Source organism: Rhinoderma darwinii, chromosome 2 (genome assembly GCF_050947455.1).
Source record: "Rhinoderma darwinii isolate aRhiDar2 chromosome 2, aRhiDar2.hap1, whole genome shotgun sequence".
NCBI classification, from domain to species: Eukaryota; Metazoa; Chordata; class Amphibia; order Anura; family Rhinodermatidae; genus Rhinoderma; species Rhinoderma darwinii.
Window position 1 is genome coordinate 128,096,018 of NC_134688.1, and position 19,771 is coordinate 128,115,788.

At 45.4% G+C, this 19,771-nt stretch overlaps 1 protein-coding gene across 1 annotated transcript in view; it reads right to left on the reverse strand.

The window, feature by feature from the left end:
• The window catches only part of TNFSF11 (TNF superfamily member 11), a 44,805-nt gene extending 25,488 nt beyond the window's left edge, over window positions 1-19,317 (reverse strand). The window contains exon 1 of the mRNA XM_075850244.1: window positions 19,112-19,317. Coding sequence (XP_075706359.1) covers window positions 19,112-19,276 — 165 coding nt within the window. The 5' untranslated portion in view covers window positions 19,277-19,317. The remainder of the gene's footprint in view (window positions 1-19,111) is intronic.
• Between the last annotated feature and the right edge of the window lie 454 nt (window positions 19,318-19,771).

Sequence of the window (19,771 nt, forward strand, 5' to 3'; positions counted from 1 at the left end):
TGTGTGGAGTATTTCTTTATGTTGTATTTGGGGTTGGGAACCCACTACCTGCACCTCAGAAGAAACTGATTGCCGTGCTTGATCTTACCTTTAAACTACCCCTTACTTTAAAAGACCACTAAATTACTTTGCTGCAATTTGTTCAAAATCGCCACAAAAACACTGTTTTCTCCACAATTTACGTAGAACCGCATCAGAAGGAACGCGGTCCTGTGTGAAAATATGCAGGGTGCAGCATTTTTCTATGACTCTTGCCACCTACTGCAGTCAGGGAAGAGCACGACAAAGGAGGGAAAGTGCAGGAGGAAGAGATATGGACAACTGAACTGCGTTTTGCCCCTTTTGTGTTACCATTTCTGACATCTTTCATCTGAAGTGTTTTGCCAGATTGATAGGCCTCCAGTGAATAGAGCTTATATGTTTGTGTATTCTTGTCAACACTTTCAGCTCAGTGCTCTGGCAGTTAAATGGTTTGTCTGCTTTTATTTTTTAAATAATTATATTCAAAAACCCTATTAGGAAATTCTAAATTAACAGAAGGGCATTTCCTGGCCAGGACCCTCATCTATTAGCCAGAACCGAGAGTGGCTACAAAGAGCATCTCTTGCTCTGGAGGTTCTAGAACGTCTGTGTGTTCCATGTATAGCCCATTGACTTCAATGGGTACTGTGTAATGTCTCTTTTCCTCTGTGGTGGCACTGAAGGAATTATATACTTGCTGCAGTTACCCATCAGGTGACAGCTAGTTGCCATTAAGCATTGAGCTTTTTTCAGCATTTTTAGAGCAGTTTAAAAAAAAATCTAAGAATACATTTGATCGGTTACAGTAAAGGCCAGTGAGTCTTTGATAACACTGATCTGCTATAGCAATGCAAGAAGTATTGTCTTTGAAAAACAGGCACAAGAGCTCATCTCACAGGATGCCTGTGAAACCCTGTGGGGCAGATTTACTATTCAAATTGAGCCAGAAATCTGGTGTACATGCTATATGCCACATTTTAGATACTTTTTTTCAAAATGCTCGACAAGGGAGGATGGATTAACGAAACAGGGGTGTGGTCTAGCAAAACAGGGCATGGCTTAAAATGTGAGACCACGTGTGTCGATGGCATTGATGAAGGGGCTGTGTCGCAGTCACAGGGTATGTGGACCCACTAGGCCGCTCCGCCGTAGCGGAGAGGCAGCTTACCAGGTCTCAGTCTATACAAAAGTCTAATGGCAGTTCGTAACACTCGGGTACCTAAACTAGTCCAGACGGTGGCTGTGGCTTCAGTACGGATGGAAGTCGATGCAGCAGGTTGCGCCAGACGTGGTGGGCAGTACAAGATGTGGCAGAAGACACTGGACGTGGCAGAAGACACAGGGAACCTGGGAGCAAACTTGTAAAGGATCTGCCAGACACAGCTTCTATGTTGACGCCCGTGGGTAATCAGTCTGCACCTGCTACTAAGTCTGAGAGAGTGACACGATCTTCTACCAGTCAGGCTGGGAGGCTGAGGAGTGGGAGAGCCTATCACAGCCTGGCCAGACGGAGCTAGCTCCCGCCCTCTGTCTATTTATACCTGCATTTCCTGCTCCTCCTTTGCCTGTGATTCTTTTCTGTTTCCTGGCTCTGCTGCTCCTGCTATGATTATTGACCTTGCTTCATTTTTGACCCTGGCTTTACGGACTACGCTCCTGCTCTGCGATTTGTACCTCGTGCACTCCTGGTTTGACTCGGCTCGTTCACTACTCTTGTTGCTCACTGTGTTGCCGTGGGCAACTGCCCCATTTCCCTTAGCTTCTGTGTACCCTTGTTTGTTGTGCACATAGTGAGAGTAGGGACCGTCGCCAAGTTGTACGCCGTCGCCTAGGACGGGCCGTTGCAAGTAGGCAGGTACTGAGTGGCGGGTAGATTAGGGCTCACCTGTCTGTCTCCCTACCCCGTCATTACAAAACTTGTATGAAGTCACCTTCAAATGGATGTCCCGAGAGGACAGCCAGACTTTGGTACCCGGAAGATACTGAGGCTCTCTTCTCTTTTTATCCGCTTTTCGCTTCATGCGATCGACTGCCAGCAAAATAGAAGACCGGGTCTGTTGCCAGATTTGCAGAAAGTCCCCAAATACAGAGTCCGCAGCGGGTAGTTGACACAGGAAGAGGGACTCTCGGATGTTGACTGTACACAATGTGAAACTGAGTGGAAGTGGTGGACTCACTTGTGTGGTTGTTGTACGAGAACTCGGCCCAAGGAAGAAGCTGTACCCAGTTATCGTGCTGTAAAGAGATGAAGTGGCGGAGATATTTCTCCATGATCTGGTTGATCCTCTCGACTTGCCCATTGGACTGGGGATGATAGGCTGAGGAAAAGTCCAATCTTACATCCAGGAGCTTATAGAGGGCTCTCCGGAACTTTGAGGTAAATTGAACCCTCTGGTCGGACACAATGTGAAGAGGCAAGCCATGCAAGCGAAAGATGTGTTGAATCAAGAGACTCGCTAGTCGGGGAGCAGAAGGTAGGCTGGTCAGCGGGATAAAATGTGCCATCTTCGAGAATCGGTCCACCACCACCCAGACAGTGTTGCATCCTGCTGAGGGGGGAAGGTCAGTGACAAAGTCCATTGCAATGTGCTGCCAGGGGGCATTGGGTACAGGCAGAGGTTGAAGCAGGCCGGCAGGCTTGGAGTGGGTAACTTTGTTTCTTCTTGCACGGTGTGTGCTTCTAACAAAGTCCAGAAAATCTTTAGGTAGCGTGGGCCACTAGAAGTGATGAGCACTCAGGTCTTGGGTTTTACGGACACCAGCATGCCCAGTCAGTTTAGAACTGTGTCCCCAGTGGAGAATTTTTCTCCTGTCTGCCAATCGAACAAAAGTCCTCCCCGGAGGGATGTCTCTAACCTGCAAAGGATTAGCAGTGACAATGCAGGAAAGGTCTATGATAGCTTGAAGGGACTCCACCGTGTCATCCGTCTCAAATGACCTGGACAGGGCATCGGCCCTCACATTCTTGTCAGCGGGATGGTAGTGGAGCACAAATTGGAAACGGGTGAAGAACAGTGACCACCTGGCTTGGCGAGATTTAGTCGTTTGGCGGACTGAAGATAAGTAAGGTTTTTGTGGTCAGTGTAGACCAGTATGGGGTGAGCTGCGCCCTCTAGAAGATGTCTCCACTCCTCCAGAGCCAATTTGATGGCTCCTGATCTCCAATAGAGTAATTGCGCTCTGCAGAAGAAAAAAAAGTCTCGAGTAATAGCCACATACTACTGCCTTTCCTTTGGAGCTCCTCTGGAACAGAAGTGCACCTGCACCAACAGAGGAAACGTCCACCTCCAATTAGAACTGCCGAGATACGTCAGGATGATGGAGGATCGAGGCTGAAGTGAAGGCTTTCTTGAGGCTAATAAATGCGGATTCTGCCTCTGGAGTCCACACCTTGGCGTTCACACCCTTCTTGGTAAGGATAGAGATGGGAGCCATCAGCGATAAGAAGTTTGGAATAAACTGCCGGTAGAAATTGGCGAAACCCAGGAACCGCTGTATGGCTTTCAGGCCTTGAGGACGTGGCCATTTCAGGACAGACTTTAGTTTCTCAGTATCCATCTTAAGACCTTGATCCAAGATGATGTAGCCCAGGAAGGACAAAGACCTCTTTTCAAAGACGCACTTCTCCAACTTGGCATATAAGCGATTCTTTTTTAGTCGCAGAAGAACCTGATGGACATGCCTCCGATGGGTCATCAGATCTGGGGAGAAAATCAAAATATCATCGAGATAAACTACAACACACATATAGAGGAGATCTCGGAAAATATCATTGACAAATTCCTGAAACATTGCGGGAGCGTTACACAGTCCGAATGGCATCACTAGGTATTCATAGTGCCTATCATGGGTGTTAAATGCCGTCTTCCATTAGTCACCCCGGCAAATCCGGATTAGGTTATAAGCCCACCGCAGGTCTAATTTAGAAAAAAATTTGCCTTATTGTATGCGATCAAACAGCTCGGAAATAAGTGGCAACGGGTATTTGTTCTTGACCGTGATCTGGTTGAGACCATGGTAGTCAATGCAGGGTCGAAGAGATGTCTCTTCTTAACCAAGAAGAAGCCGCCCCAGCCGGGGAGGAAGATTTTCATATAAAACCCCTCTCCAAATTCTCCTTGATATAGGTTGACATAGATAAAGTCTCTGGCAAGGAGAGAGGATATACCCGTCCACGGGGAAGAGAAGCATTTGGAACCAGTTCAATGGGACAGTCATAATTCCGATGTGGAGGCAACGTCTCAGCCTCTCGCTTGCAGAAGACATCCGCAAAACTGGCATACTGAGATGGTAGATCGGAGAGTGACTTAGGCAGAGGGGGCATAGCAGGACGGACTTGTGACAGGCAATGGCTATGGCATCTGGAACCCCATTGAAGAATTTCTCCGGAACTCTAGTCAAGAACCGGGGCGTGTAGGCGAAGCCATCGCAGACCCAGCAGAATAGGATTGATAGCCTTCAGTAGTACAAGGAAGGTGATCTGCTCCGAGTGAAGAGCTCCAACCCGTAGTGTCAACGGCTCCATGATAAACACAATCGGATCGGGCAATGGTAGACCATTCACAGAGGCAACAGCCAGGGGTCTCTCCAGAAGAACTGTGGGTAGATGTAAACGTTCCACTAGATCCTGCTGGATGAAATTAGCAGCTGCTCCGGAGTCAAGATAGGCGGAGGAGGGATGTGATGTCTCTCCGGAGATGATGGCCACAGGAATCGATAATTTGGAAGCGGTTTCAACGTTTGGAGACGTCCCACCTAGAGTTGCCTCTCCAACCAACCCTAGGTACTGGAGTTTCCCGGTTTCTGTGGGCATTGGCACACAAAATGACCCTTAAGGCCACAATACATACATAGTCAAGAGAAGCGTCTGCGCTGCTTCTCCTGTTCAGACAACCGGACTCTGTCTACCTGTATGGGTTCTTCAGGTAGCGCACTAGGGGAAGGGTGCTGGTCTGTGGATCCGGCTCTCCTGTCGAACCTCTGGAGTGCACTCCTGGATTCTCATATCAACCCGAGTGGCTAACAGGATGAGGGCATCCAAGGTGGAAGGAAGGTCACGGGCCGACAGTTCGTCCTTGATGTGAGAGGACAGTCCCTGCCAGAAGGTCGCCACCAGTGCCTCATTGTTCCATGCCAGCTCGGCTGCCAGGGTACGGAAGGCGATAGCATACTCCCCTACTATGGAACCCTCTTGCTTGAGGGTCAACAGAGAGGCTGCGGCAGAGGAAGTTCGACCCGGCTCCTCGAACACGGCACGAAAAGGACTGCAGGAACAAGTTTAGGTCCGAGGATACGGGTCCTTGTCGCTCCAAGATTGGGTTCGCCCATGCGAGGGCCTTGTCAGCAAGAAGGGAGATGTTAAATGCCACTTTGGCATTCTCGGAAGGGAAGAGATGAGCCCATAGCCTAAAATGAACTGTGCATTGGTTAATAAATCCTCGACATGCTCTGGGATCACCGTCATAGTGAGGAAGCAGAGGAACTGTGGATCCGGAACAAACAGGAAGAGCAGCGGGCAGTGGTACAGCAACAGTCTCAGGAGGAAGAACCGGAGGGGGAACAGTGAGTAGATCCAGACAGACCAAGATAGAATTTACGGCCTCAAGGAGATGATACTGTCGTGTGCGTAGGTCATGCATCTCTAACTATATCTTCTGGACTGCGGTCTTGGGCTGGCCAGCAGGTTCCATGGCCTGAGCGTACTGTCACGTTCACAGGGTATGTGGACCCACTAGGCCACTCCGCCGTAGCGGAGAGGCAGCTGACCAGGTCTCAGTCTATACAAAAGTCTAATAGCAGTTCGTAACACACGGGTACCTGAACTAGTCCAGACGGTGGCTGTGGCTTCAGCACGGATGGAGGTCAGTGCAGCAGGTTGCACCAGACATGGCGGGCAGTACCAGATGTGGCAGAAGACACTGGATGTGGCAGAAGACACTGGACGTGGCAGAAGACACTGGACGTGGCAGAAGACACTGGACGTGGCAGAAGACACAGGACGTGGCAAACGACAGCAGGTGCAGTAGGACACGACTCCAGCACTAGTAGACACAGGAACAAGAACACAGCACGGCATACAGGAACAGGTAACAGGGCACGGGTAACAACTGGAACAGGAAACACTAAGGGACCATTTGCAAGACTGACTTGGGATGAACTAACAACGCTCAGGCAAGGATCAGAAGGGCTGGGGCCCTCTTGTAGGCCAGGAAATCCTGTGGATTGATGATGATGGTTTTCATGTGCACGCGCTGGCCCTTTAAGAGTGGGCACGAGCATGCACGCGCACCCTACGGGACACAGCGGACTGGAGCGGAAGTGAGTGATGGTATCTCCTAGGAAGGAGATGGGGAACAGCGCTCACAGATCCATGGCTACGGGCGTTGGGAGGTGAGTAAACCCGACGGCCCATGGCCATGGATGCTACAGGCTGGCTGCCGGACTCAAATTATAAGCTAAGCAAGATCCCTTCTCTGCGTCTGAATCAGCCGTGACGGAGGAGGGTGATGGCTTAACTGATTAATTGAGCCAGGCAGAAGGCCCCTTCATCCGCGTCATCGACACACAGAGAGGAGGGAAGAGCTCCATCCCCCAGGAGAATGTGTTGGCGCATCCCCACAAAAATGGCCGCTTCGAACTTTTGGGTCCACTTGATGGGTACTGAAAACCTGCGATCTGTGAAGGTTTGGAAAAGAAAGTTACATAGTTGATAAGATTGAAAAAAGACATAGGTCCATCAAGTCCAACCTATAATCCTAACGTGTTGATCCAGAAGAAGGCAAAACCCCCATGAGGTTAATGCCAATTTCCTCATTAGTGGAAAAATTCCTTCCCGACTTCAAACATGACACTCAGAATAAATCCCTGAATCAACGTCCCATCTCCAGAATCTAGTACTCATAAGTTGCAATATTATATTTTTCAAGAAAGGCATCAAGGCCCTTTTTGAACTTCGACAATAAAACAACCATCACAACATGCTGTGGCAGAGAGTTCCATCGTCTCACAGTAAAGAATCCCCATATGTGAAGATGGTAAAACCTTTTTTCCTATAGACGTAGAGGATGCCCCTCGTCCTTGTTACGGGCCTAGGTGTAAAAGGATCATTGCTGTTCAATTATGTATTTGTACTTTGTAGTTAAATAGTTTATTCATTTCAGAAAAGAAAAATAATAAATAGTTTTTATTTTCCTGAGACAACCACTTTAAATAGTCTGCAGACCCAAACAGAAAAAAAGGAATCCTGGGAAAAACTCATCATATGACCGCGTTGATAGCACATAACAATAATAATAATAATAATAATAATAATAATAATAATAATAAGAACCATAATTTTTTTTTAAAAAATCTGTTTTTGTTAGATTCAAAACAATGCTAACTATTGGAGCGAATGATATACGGGACATGCACACTAGGAGAGATTTCCACAAGATAAATGTAACTGTAAGGCTGAAATAATAATCTTAAAAGCCTGAGATTAACATTCTGTCTCTTTTCCGCACATCCTGTGACTGATTTTTGTGGTTATCGCAAAAGCATGTAGAGTAGAGCTTGCAAAACCTTATAAACTTTCACTCATCTTTCATTTCTTTGTGGTTGTCCAACACATTTTTCTTACAAGAACTCAATCATTTTAAAGTGGAACTAAGCCTAAAAATGTTAAAGAGAAACATCAACTCTACTGGCTATTGTTTTCTAGTTAGCGAACTTTCAACTAATAAAAAATAAGGAAAAAATAGTTAGGAGGGGCAAGTAGTAACAAAAAACCTAGTTCTAATCTGTGTGGCCAAAGAGGCCTAGGTAGTTTTGCCTGTGTCTCACAGCGTGATGCATATCAGTGACCTGTTTGTGCAGTGTGGGGTCACGCAGTGTGGGTGAACGGCGTGATGATGTCACTTACGTCCGTGTCAAGACATAGTTACGTGGCTGATGCGTTTCATCCCATCTGGGACTTCCTCAGAGCCGCTATGGCCATCACCATACCTGCACGTTATATAGTGTTTCAGTTAAAGGTGCAGTACCGCTCCTAATAGAGCTTCTTTATATCAATGAAAAAATAATAAATGCTAATAGTAATTGACCATCATAGACATATATAATACAATGGTACCATATAGATTCCAGTGGATAAAACTCATGAGTAAGTAATTCCTGCTACAAAAGATATCGCCGTTTAAAGGCAGTGTCGCTCCCAAAAAGCTGGAGCTTCTCTACATCAAAGAGTAACCTTGGACAGAATTTCTCAATATAGACGAGTTCAGAGCAACAGAAATTTACTCTTTATAATCAATATCTTACAAAATATGATACAAATTCTGTCGATATCATGGATGAGTGCTTTCTCTAAAATAAATAATAATCAAAAAATAAGAGGATGAATGAAGTAGGGAGGGGAAAAGAATGAAAGAAAGATAATAATGATAAAAATAAAATATAAAAAAACACAAGACTGTTAAAATAAAGAAAAATATACAAAATAGCACATCTCTTCTTGAGAAGTATATTGTTATTCGATATAGCCAGCCATATACTCAGGTTGGCGAAGACGCCAGCCGTCCAACAATAGGGAGCCAGTCAGCGGAAATGCCCAAGGGCAGCGCCAGACTAGGTCCCCATAGGCAGCGACGGGCAACAAAAACTAGAATTCCCAAGTGGGGATGGGGAGCTAGCCAAAAACAATACCACAAGGCAGTCTCAGACCGGGTCCCCTTTGACAGAGGGAGGCCCAAAAAGCGGCACCCGCCGCCAGCGACAGGGAGCCAGTCGAGGCGCATACAAAAGGCAGCCACAGACCGGGTTGTCCACTGAAGACGGAGGGCAACAACGCAAACCCAGAAAAATAACTAAAATAGAGGGGATTATATGTATTGGGTGTCCACCAGTGGTGACAGAGAGCCAGTCCAACGGATAGGGTCGCCATCAATGGAAGCGGACACCAGGGTAGCATGTCAATCCGTGCTTCAAGGCAATTACAAAGTATTATTTATCCTGGACATCCGCATCCATCAGAGAGGATGAGGGACGGACAACCGTGGTGAAGAGCAGGCTCAGGGCCACCGCAAGTGGTCAGGAGCCCGATCGCCACCACCGATGCCCGCACATCCAATCCCCCATGTAGATTTCAACATTCCAGATTATTATTACACAGAGAGGCCACCAATTTCAAAAGTGTGGACAATTATATTTCTATATGGAGCCATTTCTATGTGGTAGTATATACAGCCAGACAAAAAATATATAATTAAAATTAGAATTTTCAGGAGCATTAGGTACAGAGTCATCATATAGGGAGATTAATAAGACACTATTTAAGGCAACCATATATAAAATAAATGGTTAGTGGTAGGCAGAGGTCAGTTCAGACACTGGTATACAGTCATTAAACTGAGAGTCGTCCAGCACGTCCCAATAAAATCTTGAATAATTTCAAAGGAACATATTAAATTAAATTTCATTATTAAGACCTCCTGGAGCAAGTAAACCGAGTGTAAGGACATATCTACAGGAAGTACATGACCCCCATTTAAACATGCTTCGGTCGGTTATTTATCCATGCCTGATTGCCTTTCATTTTTCTCTTAAAGGGAATGTGTTGCCAGAAAAACATGTTTTGTTTTTTTTAATTAAACATTTAGTGTGTAGGTGATTAAACATTGTTCAAAATTTTTTTTATTTTTTTCACGAGTCAGGAAATATTATAAATTAATTCTAATTTATAATATTTCCCATTGCTGGTCACTAGATGGAGCTATTCCCAAAATTGCAGCATTGCAAAATTGGGTAAAAAGCCCTCGCTCTAGTGAGCTCTCAGCATCCCCCCCCCTCCTTTATCCTGGCTAGTGCCGGGATAAACGAGGGGTTTGAACGGTCTAACCTCCTACACTGTGTGTCGCCATTTTTTGAGCTAACACACAGTGTAGTAGGTTTACATACAGTAGTAAACGTACACAAACACGAACATACATAGAAATCTCTTACCTACTCCTGCCGCCGCGGCTCCCTCCGGCCCATCCGCTCCGTCTGCTGCCGCTGGTCCAAGTGCACAAGTCCGGAAGCCGCGACCGGAAGTAGTAGTCTTACTGTCCGGCCGCGACTTCCGGTCCACAGGAAAATGGCGCCGGACGGCGCGCATTTCAAATTGGACTGTGTGGGAGCGGCGCATGCGCAGTTCCCACACAGACGGCGTACATGTTAGTGGATGGAACGGGCCCCGTTCGCAGTCCCTATGGGACTGTGGCTGCCGTATTCCATGTCTGTATGTGTCGTTAATCGACACATACAGAAATGGAAAAAAAAATGGCAGCCCCCATAGGGAAGAAAAAGTGTAAAAATAAGAAAAAGTAAAACACAAACACACAAATAAATATAAACGTTTTTAATAAAGCACTAACATCTTTAACATATTAAAAAAAAATTGTGATGACACTGTTCCTTTAAATTCAGAATTAACCAAAATATCTTTAGGAGTTGTAGCTCTTCTTGGGACCAAACGAGAGGTTAATCCCACTATGGTTTACATTTTGGAATTAAGGGTCAAGTGCGACCAGTTTTTTATCATTAGGTTACTGAGAACCTCCCTGTGTGAGCCATATCTTGAGATAAACCGAGCCCTATTGTCTTTCAGGGTTCTTTTCTTCCGTTCTAAAATCTAATTTCTGTCGCTCTTTATTTCTTGATTGTATCCCCGTTTTATTGCACTTTCGAATAACCCCTGGTGGGAAACCTTCTGATAGCGCAATAGTTTCAGATTTAAATTCATCAAAATTCGAGCAATTTCTTCGGATTTGAAGGAACTGATCCACTGGGATTTATTTTATCTGTGAGGGTGGGTTGTGACTGCTTGCTGCCAACAGAGTATTTTCTTGCAGTTGGTTTACGATACGTGGACTTCATTAACCTGTTTTTCTCCCTATAAATATTAAGATCTAGAAATCTTATTGAGGTCTCACAGAATATTTAGGTAATTTTGATTAATTTCCTTCACAAAGCATTCAAGTTCCTAAACTGATCCTTTCCAACAAATAAAAATATTATCCATGTATCTGTACCAATAAGCTACATGTTTCCTGAAGAGAGTTTTTATGAACCACAAATTCCTCCCACCACCCCAGGTGCAGGCAGGCATACGATGGAGCACAAGATGACCCCATCGCAGTCCATGCACCTGGCGGTAATGTTTAACATCAAAGGCGAAGCAATTATAATTCAAAACAAATTCCAGCATTTCGATAACAAATTCATTCTGGTGGGCCCATTCACCACATCGACCCTCTAAGAAGTGTCCCGATGCTCTTAAACCAGTCTCATGAGGGATTGAAGTATATAGGGATTCTACATCAAAACCCACTAGTAAAAAAATCAGAGTCAAGTTGTAAATCATTAATCTTTCTTAGAAGGTCACCCGGATCTAGAACAAATAATGGTAGATGGCGGACAAATGGTTTAAGTTTTTCATCCACATATTTCTCAATGTGATCAGTGGGTACTCCACACCCAGAGATTATAGGTCTCCACAGAGGTAAATCTTTATCCTTATGTACCTTGGGTAGCATGTAGATAGTTGGCATACGTGGTTTCCTTACCAACATAAAGTCATATTCTCGACGATTTATCAGGCCTTCAGCCAACGCATATAGCAGTTTTCTATTGAATATACGAGATATGTTTTCAATTGGATTGTCCGTCAGACAGACATAACAATCAGAGTTTAGTTGTCTTCTGATCTCGTCCCAATAGTACTCCTCCCTGAGCATAACAACATTACCGCGTTTATCACTTATTTTAATAACCACATTATCAAATTTACGTAGTTCCATTAAGGCTATCCGTTCTTCTCTGCTAAGGTTGTCCGTACTAAGGAAGGAAGACCAGTCAACGTGACCTAAATCTCTATGCATAGCCTCCATGAATGCCTGTGTATATCTATTTAAGTTGACATTTGGCATAGTACTACTCTTTTTTTCATAAGTCAGTGAATTCAGGAATTAAATCCTTAGTTTTAGTCTGACAATCCAAGTTATCTTCAACGTTGGCCTCTTGCCATAATACCTATGGCCAATAAAGCAGGAAGATCTCTTTGACTCAGAATTGCTTCCAAGCCCGAGTCCAAGTTAGGGATAGGCTGTTGTGTTATTGTCCTTACCTCATTACGCTTTTCACCATGCCATAGTCTTAATAATATTTTTCTCACAAATAAGTGAAGATCTTTGTATATCCCAAATTAATTTCCTGTAGTAACTGGCGAAAATCCCAGACCACAGTTTAAGAGACTGATATGGCAAGGCGATAAAGTAACATCTGTGAGGTTTATGACATTGTTATTTTCAATTATCTGCCCCTTCTCTGTCTCGTATTTGGTTTTCCTTTTTTTCTCAGCTATTATTTCCTCTACGTCTCTTCCTATTCCTCTGTCTCCTAAAAAAGACACCATTCCCTGTGTATTGTCTATCCTTCCACTTCTATTGATTGCATTATCACTAGAGAGATCACTTGTAGTGTCCCCATCAATGGAGACAAATGATCCTCTATTAGGAAAAGGTCTGCGTCTATTAGGTCCTTCCTTCTTAATTAAAAAGGAAAATATCCGATTGTGTTCAAAATCATATATATCCCTTTGATATTTCTTATTTTCTTATTAGCAATTTCCTTTTGTTCTAATTCGACTTCTTTTTTGAGGTTATAATTTCATTGATCAAATTCTGGATGAGAACAGAACTCATTTAACTTAGTAACACTTGCGTCAATCTCAATAGTGAGTGATTCTAGAAGAGTCTTCTCCTCCTCAATAATAATCTCCATTAGTTGTTTGGAGTGGTTTAGATATTCAATGTCCCATTTACATACAAGATCTTCACATTTGAGGTGTGATGCTGGTAGTACCTTCCTACGTAGACCCCCATGGGTAATATCTGATGTTTTATAGGCTTCAAGGCTACTGATATCCCAAGGACGAATTTTCTGTGTCCCTTAAACTGACCATATGGGTCCCCATTAGAGTCTTCAGTATTTTTATATTTATTTCACAATTAAAAAATGCTGAAATATGAGCATCCACCTGCGCATCCAAACAGTATGCCATTTTGGAGGGGAAAAGGGGAAAAAAATTAAAAAAAATGGGGGAGGAAAAGATAGGGAAGTAGAAACATTTAACTTACCTCCACTGTGCCATTGCAGAGTGATGTAGGTAACTTCAGACGCAGGTGCAGCAGTTTGTACTTTACTGTTTGTTTCTTATAGTATAAAACCTCGACCCAAACGACCACCCAAAATTGCATTAAAAAGTAGTCTTTAGTGGGGTGGTCACATCAAAGAAAATAGGCAGTATGCATATTATATGGTGGAACTGAAAATCTATTACAGGAAATCTGGTCTGGATAAGGGGGTGCCTTCCCAAATAGGTGGTCTTTTAAAGAGATTTCAGTGTACATGCCCAAAAGAAACAGATGAATTAGAGCCATTTACAAGCTCCATAGCCTATAATTGTCCCGAGTGTATACGTCTTGTTTTGTTTTTTGAAATGGGTGACATATACAACTGTAAATGGGTGACGTATAAAACTGTATCACATACAGCTGCATACATTGGAATTATATGTTCGAGTATATAAATAGATTTTCACGACCTATAAGGCAAAAGTGGTGCAAACAGAGCCTTAGCGCCAATGGACCTTCAAAGCGGCTACAAGAGCAGAGACCTGTGCTCTGGACACCAGAAGGAAATTACTAGCGGACCACAACATACTTGGAGATCATCATTCTTAAAAAAATGGGTATTAGTTGGCACGGATCAAAGGCAGTAGTAACCATGAACTAGCTATTTAATCCTGAGTAACCAAATTGTGAATTGATTTGTAATTTGCCCTTCACTTAGATAGATTGGGCAAATCAGTTTTACATGTTTGAGCTTTTTGGCAAATTAAAGGAAATATGTAAATTCATTTGCCTATATTATTTTATGTGCTGTAAGATTGGACAGATTGGGATTGGTTGAATCATTCACTCATCTCAATACAGTAAAGCAGGTATTTTTATTTTACAACTATATGCAGTTACTAAAATGTTCTAATTATTATTGGCACAGACAAAATTCATCCCATTAAATCATGTCTACTTTGTTTTAGGAAAAATTCAGGTATACGTTGCTTATAGAGTAATAAACGCAATCCTGTTCATGTGTCAGCTACCAGCAGGGGCGTAACTAGGAAAGACTGGGCCGCATAGCAAACTTTTGACTGGGGCCTCCCCTCCCCTGGATGTCACACAACCCCCCCCCTTGTAGATAGTGCCTTTTTTACAGCCCCCCCCTGTAGATAACGCCATACAGCCCTCCCTGTAGATAACGCCATACATCCCCTCTGTAGAGAACACCATACATCCCCTCTGTAGAGAACGCCATACAGCCCCCCCTACAGAGAACGCCATACAGCCCCCCCTGTAGGTAACGCCATACAGCCCCCCTGTAGGTAACGCCATACAGCCCCCTTTGTAGATAGCGCCATACAGCCCCCTCTGTAGGTAACGCCATACAGCCACCAGTGTAGGTAACGCTATACAGCCCCCTCTGTAGGTAACGCCATGCAGCCCTCCATGTAGGTAACGCCATGCAGCCCCCCCTGTAAGTAACGCTATACAGCCCCCCCCCTGTAGGTAACGCCATACAGCCCCAACCCCCCAAAAAAATCAGACCAATAGTGTGTCCTACAAAATACATGTATCCCCTATCCACAGGATAGGGGATACATGTGTGATCGCTGGAACTGATAGGGAGAACGGGGGACCGAAAGTCCCCCAATGTTCTCCATGACTAACCTCTGACTTCCGGAGTCTGCGCTGCTCAATAAAAATGAAAGGAGCGCTGGTCACGCATGCGCACAAGCGCGACCGTCGCTCCATTCATTTCTACGGAGCTGCCGACACAGACCCCGGAAGTCCGAGGTTTGTGATGGAGAACTTCAGGGGACATTCGGTTCCCCGTTCTCCCTATCGATGCCAGCGATCACACATGTATCCCCTATCCTGTGGATAGGGGATACATGTCTTTTGTAGGAGCAACCCCTTTAATGGCAGAGCGGGGAGATACCTCCCCGCTCTGCCATAGTGTTTAGTGGCGTCGCGCTGTAGTAGCCATAGAGGAAGCTAGCGGAGCCTCTGGCCATGGTGGGGGCCCGTGCCGGCGAGGAACACGGGCCCCCTCATGCCGCGGGCCCCCGTAGCAGCCGCTACGGCTGCTACAGCGGTAGTTACGCCACTGGCTACCAGACCTGCAGAGAAAAGAGGGCTAGTGCGGGCTACAACATTAGGCTGGATTCACGCGAGCATGTTCGGTCCGAAAAGCACGGAACGTATTTCGGCCGCAAGTCCCGGACCGAACACAGTGCGGGGAGCCGGGCTCCTAGTATCATAGTTATGTACGACGCTAGGAGTCCCTGCCTCTCCGTGGAACTACTGTCCCTTTCTGAAAACATGATTACAGTACGGGACTCCCGCAGCGAGGCAGGGACTCCTAGCGTCGTACATAACTATGATGCTAGGAGCCCGGCTCCCTGCAGTGTGTTCGGTCCGGGACTTGCGGCCGAAATACATTCCGTCCTTTACGGACCGAACATGCTCGTGTGAATCCAGCCTTATTGTGGCTACAATATAAATGGGGTTAAATCTAACTGTGGTTAAATAGAAGCTACAACATAATTGTGGTCAAACTTGCAGCAATGTTAAGGGGTAACTCTATCTGCTCTTCAGGTACAGGCAGATTGTTTACCGCGACAGCTTGCTATACAGAGTAGACACTAAACATTTTACAATCACGTGTCAAAAGGAAGTCAAAGCATATCTTCTTATGAAAGTCATCCTGCTAAAAAGAAAATGTTTTTTCTAAAATTCAGAGAAAGAAGAAGTATGTATTTCATGACATCACATGAAACACTGCGGATTTTCCACAACGGAATAATTGCGGAAAATCTGCAGCGTATGACAGTAGCAGCAGTGAGGGTGAGAATTTAACAAATCTCGTCCCCACACTGCGGAAAAACGCTGCCGAAAAAAAACGCACATAAATTTACCTGCGGTGCAATTTCTTCAACCGCAGCATGTCAAATAATGCTGCGGAATCGCAGCTCTCCTGTTGCGTTTTTTCCAATTGAATTCAATGGGGAGCTTAACCCCTTCACGCACCCGGACGTGCTATTACGTGCGGGTGCAGGGGGTGATGTTTGGAGCGCGTTCACGCGCTGAGCGAACTCCATATACTGCGGGTGTCGGCTGTATTTTACAGTGGACACCCGGGACTAACAGCCGGGAGCAGCGATCGCGCTGTTCTTGGCTGTTTAACCCCTCAAATGCTGCGGTTAATCGCGACTGCAGCATCTGAGGCGTTGAAAGGAGGGGGACGGCCTGCTCTGACAGCTCTTCGCCCCCCTCCCAGCATTGAGATCGGGGGGTGACGACGGTTGTTATGGCAGCCCAGGGGCCTAATGAAGGCCCCCAGGACTGCCTTCACTCTGCCTCTGTTAAGACCAGCCTGTGTGAATAAGGCCTAAGAGGAATGACTGGCAGAAGAAGCATAAACCAAGTACTAAATGAGTACACCAGATTTTACAGATGACATCCAGTACAGAGTTGCTAGGAACTCCTTCAGCACTGTGAATGATCAACTTTGATGATGAAATCATAAGGCTGGATTCACACGAGCACATGTTTTCAGTATGGGACTGTAGTTCCACGGAGAGGCAGGGACTCCTAGCGTCGTACACAACTATGATGCTACGAGCCCGCCTCCCTGCAGTGTGTTCGGTCCTTTACGGACCGAACATGCTTGTGTGAATCCAGCCTAAGGGCGGATTCACACGAACGTGAATTGCGTCCTGCAGGCCGCGTGCTTTTCACGCGCCACGCACAGACCAATAGAAGTCTATGGGGCAGTACAGACAGTCCGTGCTTTTTGCGCAGCGTTTGTCCGCTGCGTAAAAAGCGCGACATGTTCAATATCTCGGCGTATTTGGCGAATCACGCACACATTGAAGTCAATGGGTGCGTGAAAACCACGCATGCCGCACGGAAGCACTTCCGTGCGAACTGCGTGTTTGCGCAACAGCTGTCAAAAGGATGAATGTAAACAGAAAAGCAGCACGTGCTTTTCTGTTTACAAACATCCACATGGCGTGTCATAATGATGGCGGCTGCGCGAAAAGCACGCAGCCGCGCATCATATGCTGCTGCCACACGGAGCTGGTAAGTGGCTTTTGCGCAGGCAAAACGCTGCGTGTTTTGCGTGCACAAAAACGCCACGCTCGTCTGAATCAGCCCTAAGGGTCATCAATATAATACATAAAAACAACCAGCACAGACAGCCCTTTATACCCAACCACCTCCAGGATATATTGTAGAGCATTTTAAATGCAATTTCTGCTACTAGTCCACTTTCCCCATTTGGCCAGCAATTTCCAGCTGCCTACTGTTAACACTTCTTGTTATCCTTCAAGAATTTATTGACAGCCCTAACATACTAATAATTGTAAACTAGATCTAAGGCTGGGTTCACACGACCTATTTTCAGGCGTAAACAAGGCGTATTATGCCTCGATTTACGCCTGAAAATAGGGCTACAATACGTCGGCAAACAGCTGCCCATTCATTTGAATGGGTTTGCCGACGTACTGTGCCGACGACCTGTCATTTACGCGTCGTCGTTTGACAGCTGTCAAACGACGACGCGTAATTGCAACGTAATTTGAGCCGTTCTTCATTGAAGTCAATGAAGAGCAGCTCAAGATTACGAGCGTCACAGATGCCTCGCATAATACGAGGAGCAGCATTTACGTCTGAAACGAGGCAGCTGTTTTCTCCTGAAAACAGTCTGTCTTTTCAGACGTAAAAGCCACTCATCGTGTGCACAAACCCTAATAATAAAGTAGGCAAATTATTCTTAGGCCAGGATCACCCAACAGTTTTGATGCAGTTTTTGCCTCAGTTTTTAGGGTATGTTCACATGTAGAGTATTGAGGCACATTTTGTGGCATAAATGCCTCAAAATATACCTTGAAACATGCTAGCTAAGCACCTACAAACATCTGCCCATTGAATTCAATGGGAAAAACTGCGTTTAAAAAAAATGGCACATAAAAATACGCCCCGTAAAAAGGACCATGTCACTTCTTGAGTCGTTTTTGGAGCTGCTTTTCATTGTGTCAATGGAAAAACAGCCCCAAAAACCGTTTTCAGCTACAAAAACGGCTAAAAATCAGAGGCTGTTTTCCTTCGAAAACAGCTGTGTCATTTTCAGCCGTTTTTGATTTTGCGTGTGAACATACCCTTAGAGCCATAGCCAGTAGTGGATCCAAAAAGGAAGAAAAGGTATAAAGAAAAGACTGATATATCTTTTGTTTTGGCTAAAAAAAAAAAAACGAGCCAAAAACTGGCCTTAATGTGCCCATGCAAGGGAAGATTTGTACTGATCTGAGGTTCTATACAATGCAAGATATCTGCAAAGGTGGGAATGGTTTTTCAAATAAAACCTTTTCCCACTGGTGCAAATTATGTTCACTTGTATTTCTGCATATCTAAGGGCCTGTTCACATCAGCGTTAAGGTTCCATTGATGGGTTGCGATAGACCTTTCTGTCGGAGGAGCCCATCAATGGAAAGGCAAACGTTAACCATAGCTTCTTTTTTCATTACCACTGATTTCAATGGTAATGCCTCCGTTGCAAATAGTTTCCGTTTTTTTTTTTACGGAAACAATATCGTAGCCGACTTTTATAGTAGCCCTTTGTAACATCAGCAGTGGAGAAGGTATAAATTGGGTTACCAAGCACTATTCTTGGCAATAACAGCTGTAGGGTGGGTTGTTTGCTAATAAACATGTCTCTATCTAGACTGGTAGATGGACATTATAGGCATATTGACCTCTACTAGTCACATATCCCACGTTCACAGAGCAGAATGAATGAGAACTACATGTGCGCTTAAAAAAATTGTCTCTAAAAGTAGATCTACATTGTAATGGAATTTTAGAGGAAAGTTTTCCAAAGTGCTAAAGTCACAACACATGCTGCAGCAAGAGTTTCATCCATTCTCAAGAGATACATATATTACCTGTGCCTTAACGTAGAAGAATAAGCCCAAGGTGCAGCCAACCTGTAGCAGTCCCAGGAAGAGAAGAGCAATGACGACCGACCTGGGAAAGGTGTGCGCTCTGTCACGGATGTCCGGGGGACCCCCAAGCTCCGCTGCCCCACTCAGGTACCCGCCGGGGTTCATCCCCGCAGCGTTCACCGGAGGAGCTGCACCACACACAGCACAGTGCGCAGAGCTGCCGCCAGATGAGCAGAACTGTGCCCGGCTCCAGCTGTGATAAGAAGAGTACCTGCAGAGGGAGGAGCCGGCCGGCGGGCGGGCGGGGAGGAGGCGGGGCTAACACCATCGCTTCTTCCAGGGAAATAACGCTTGTGTGTGAGGCGGCTGCATGTGTGAGGCGGACGCTTCACCGCTGGATGGAGGACGCAGCTTTCCTCCGCCTACCCGTGCTGTATTTCTAGTAAGTGACGTGGTGGCATGAGAGGCGAGCGCTGTAATACTTATTATTAAGGTAAACCTAGTGCCAATTGTGTGCCAAGCCGCCTGCACTGTACACATGTGTGCCAACTGCCTCCACACAGCAATTTATGAAGAAAGTTTTCTACAGAATAGGGCAGATAAATGTATTTACACCAGTTTTCGGCTTGAGCGCCATACAGTATGTTTGAAGACCCTATG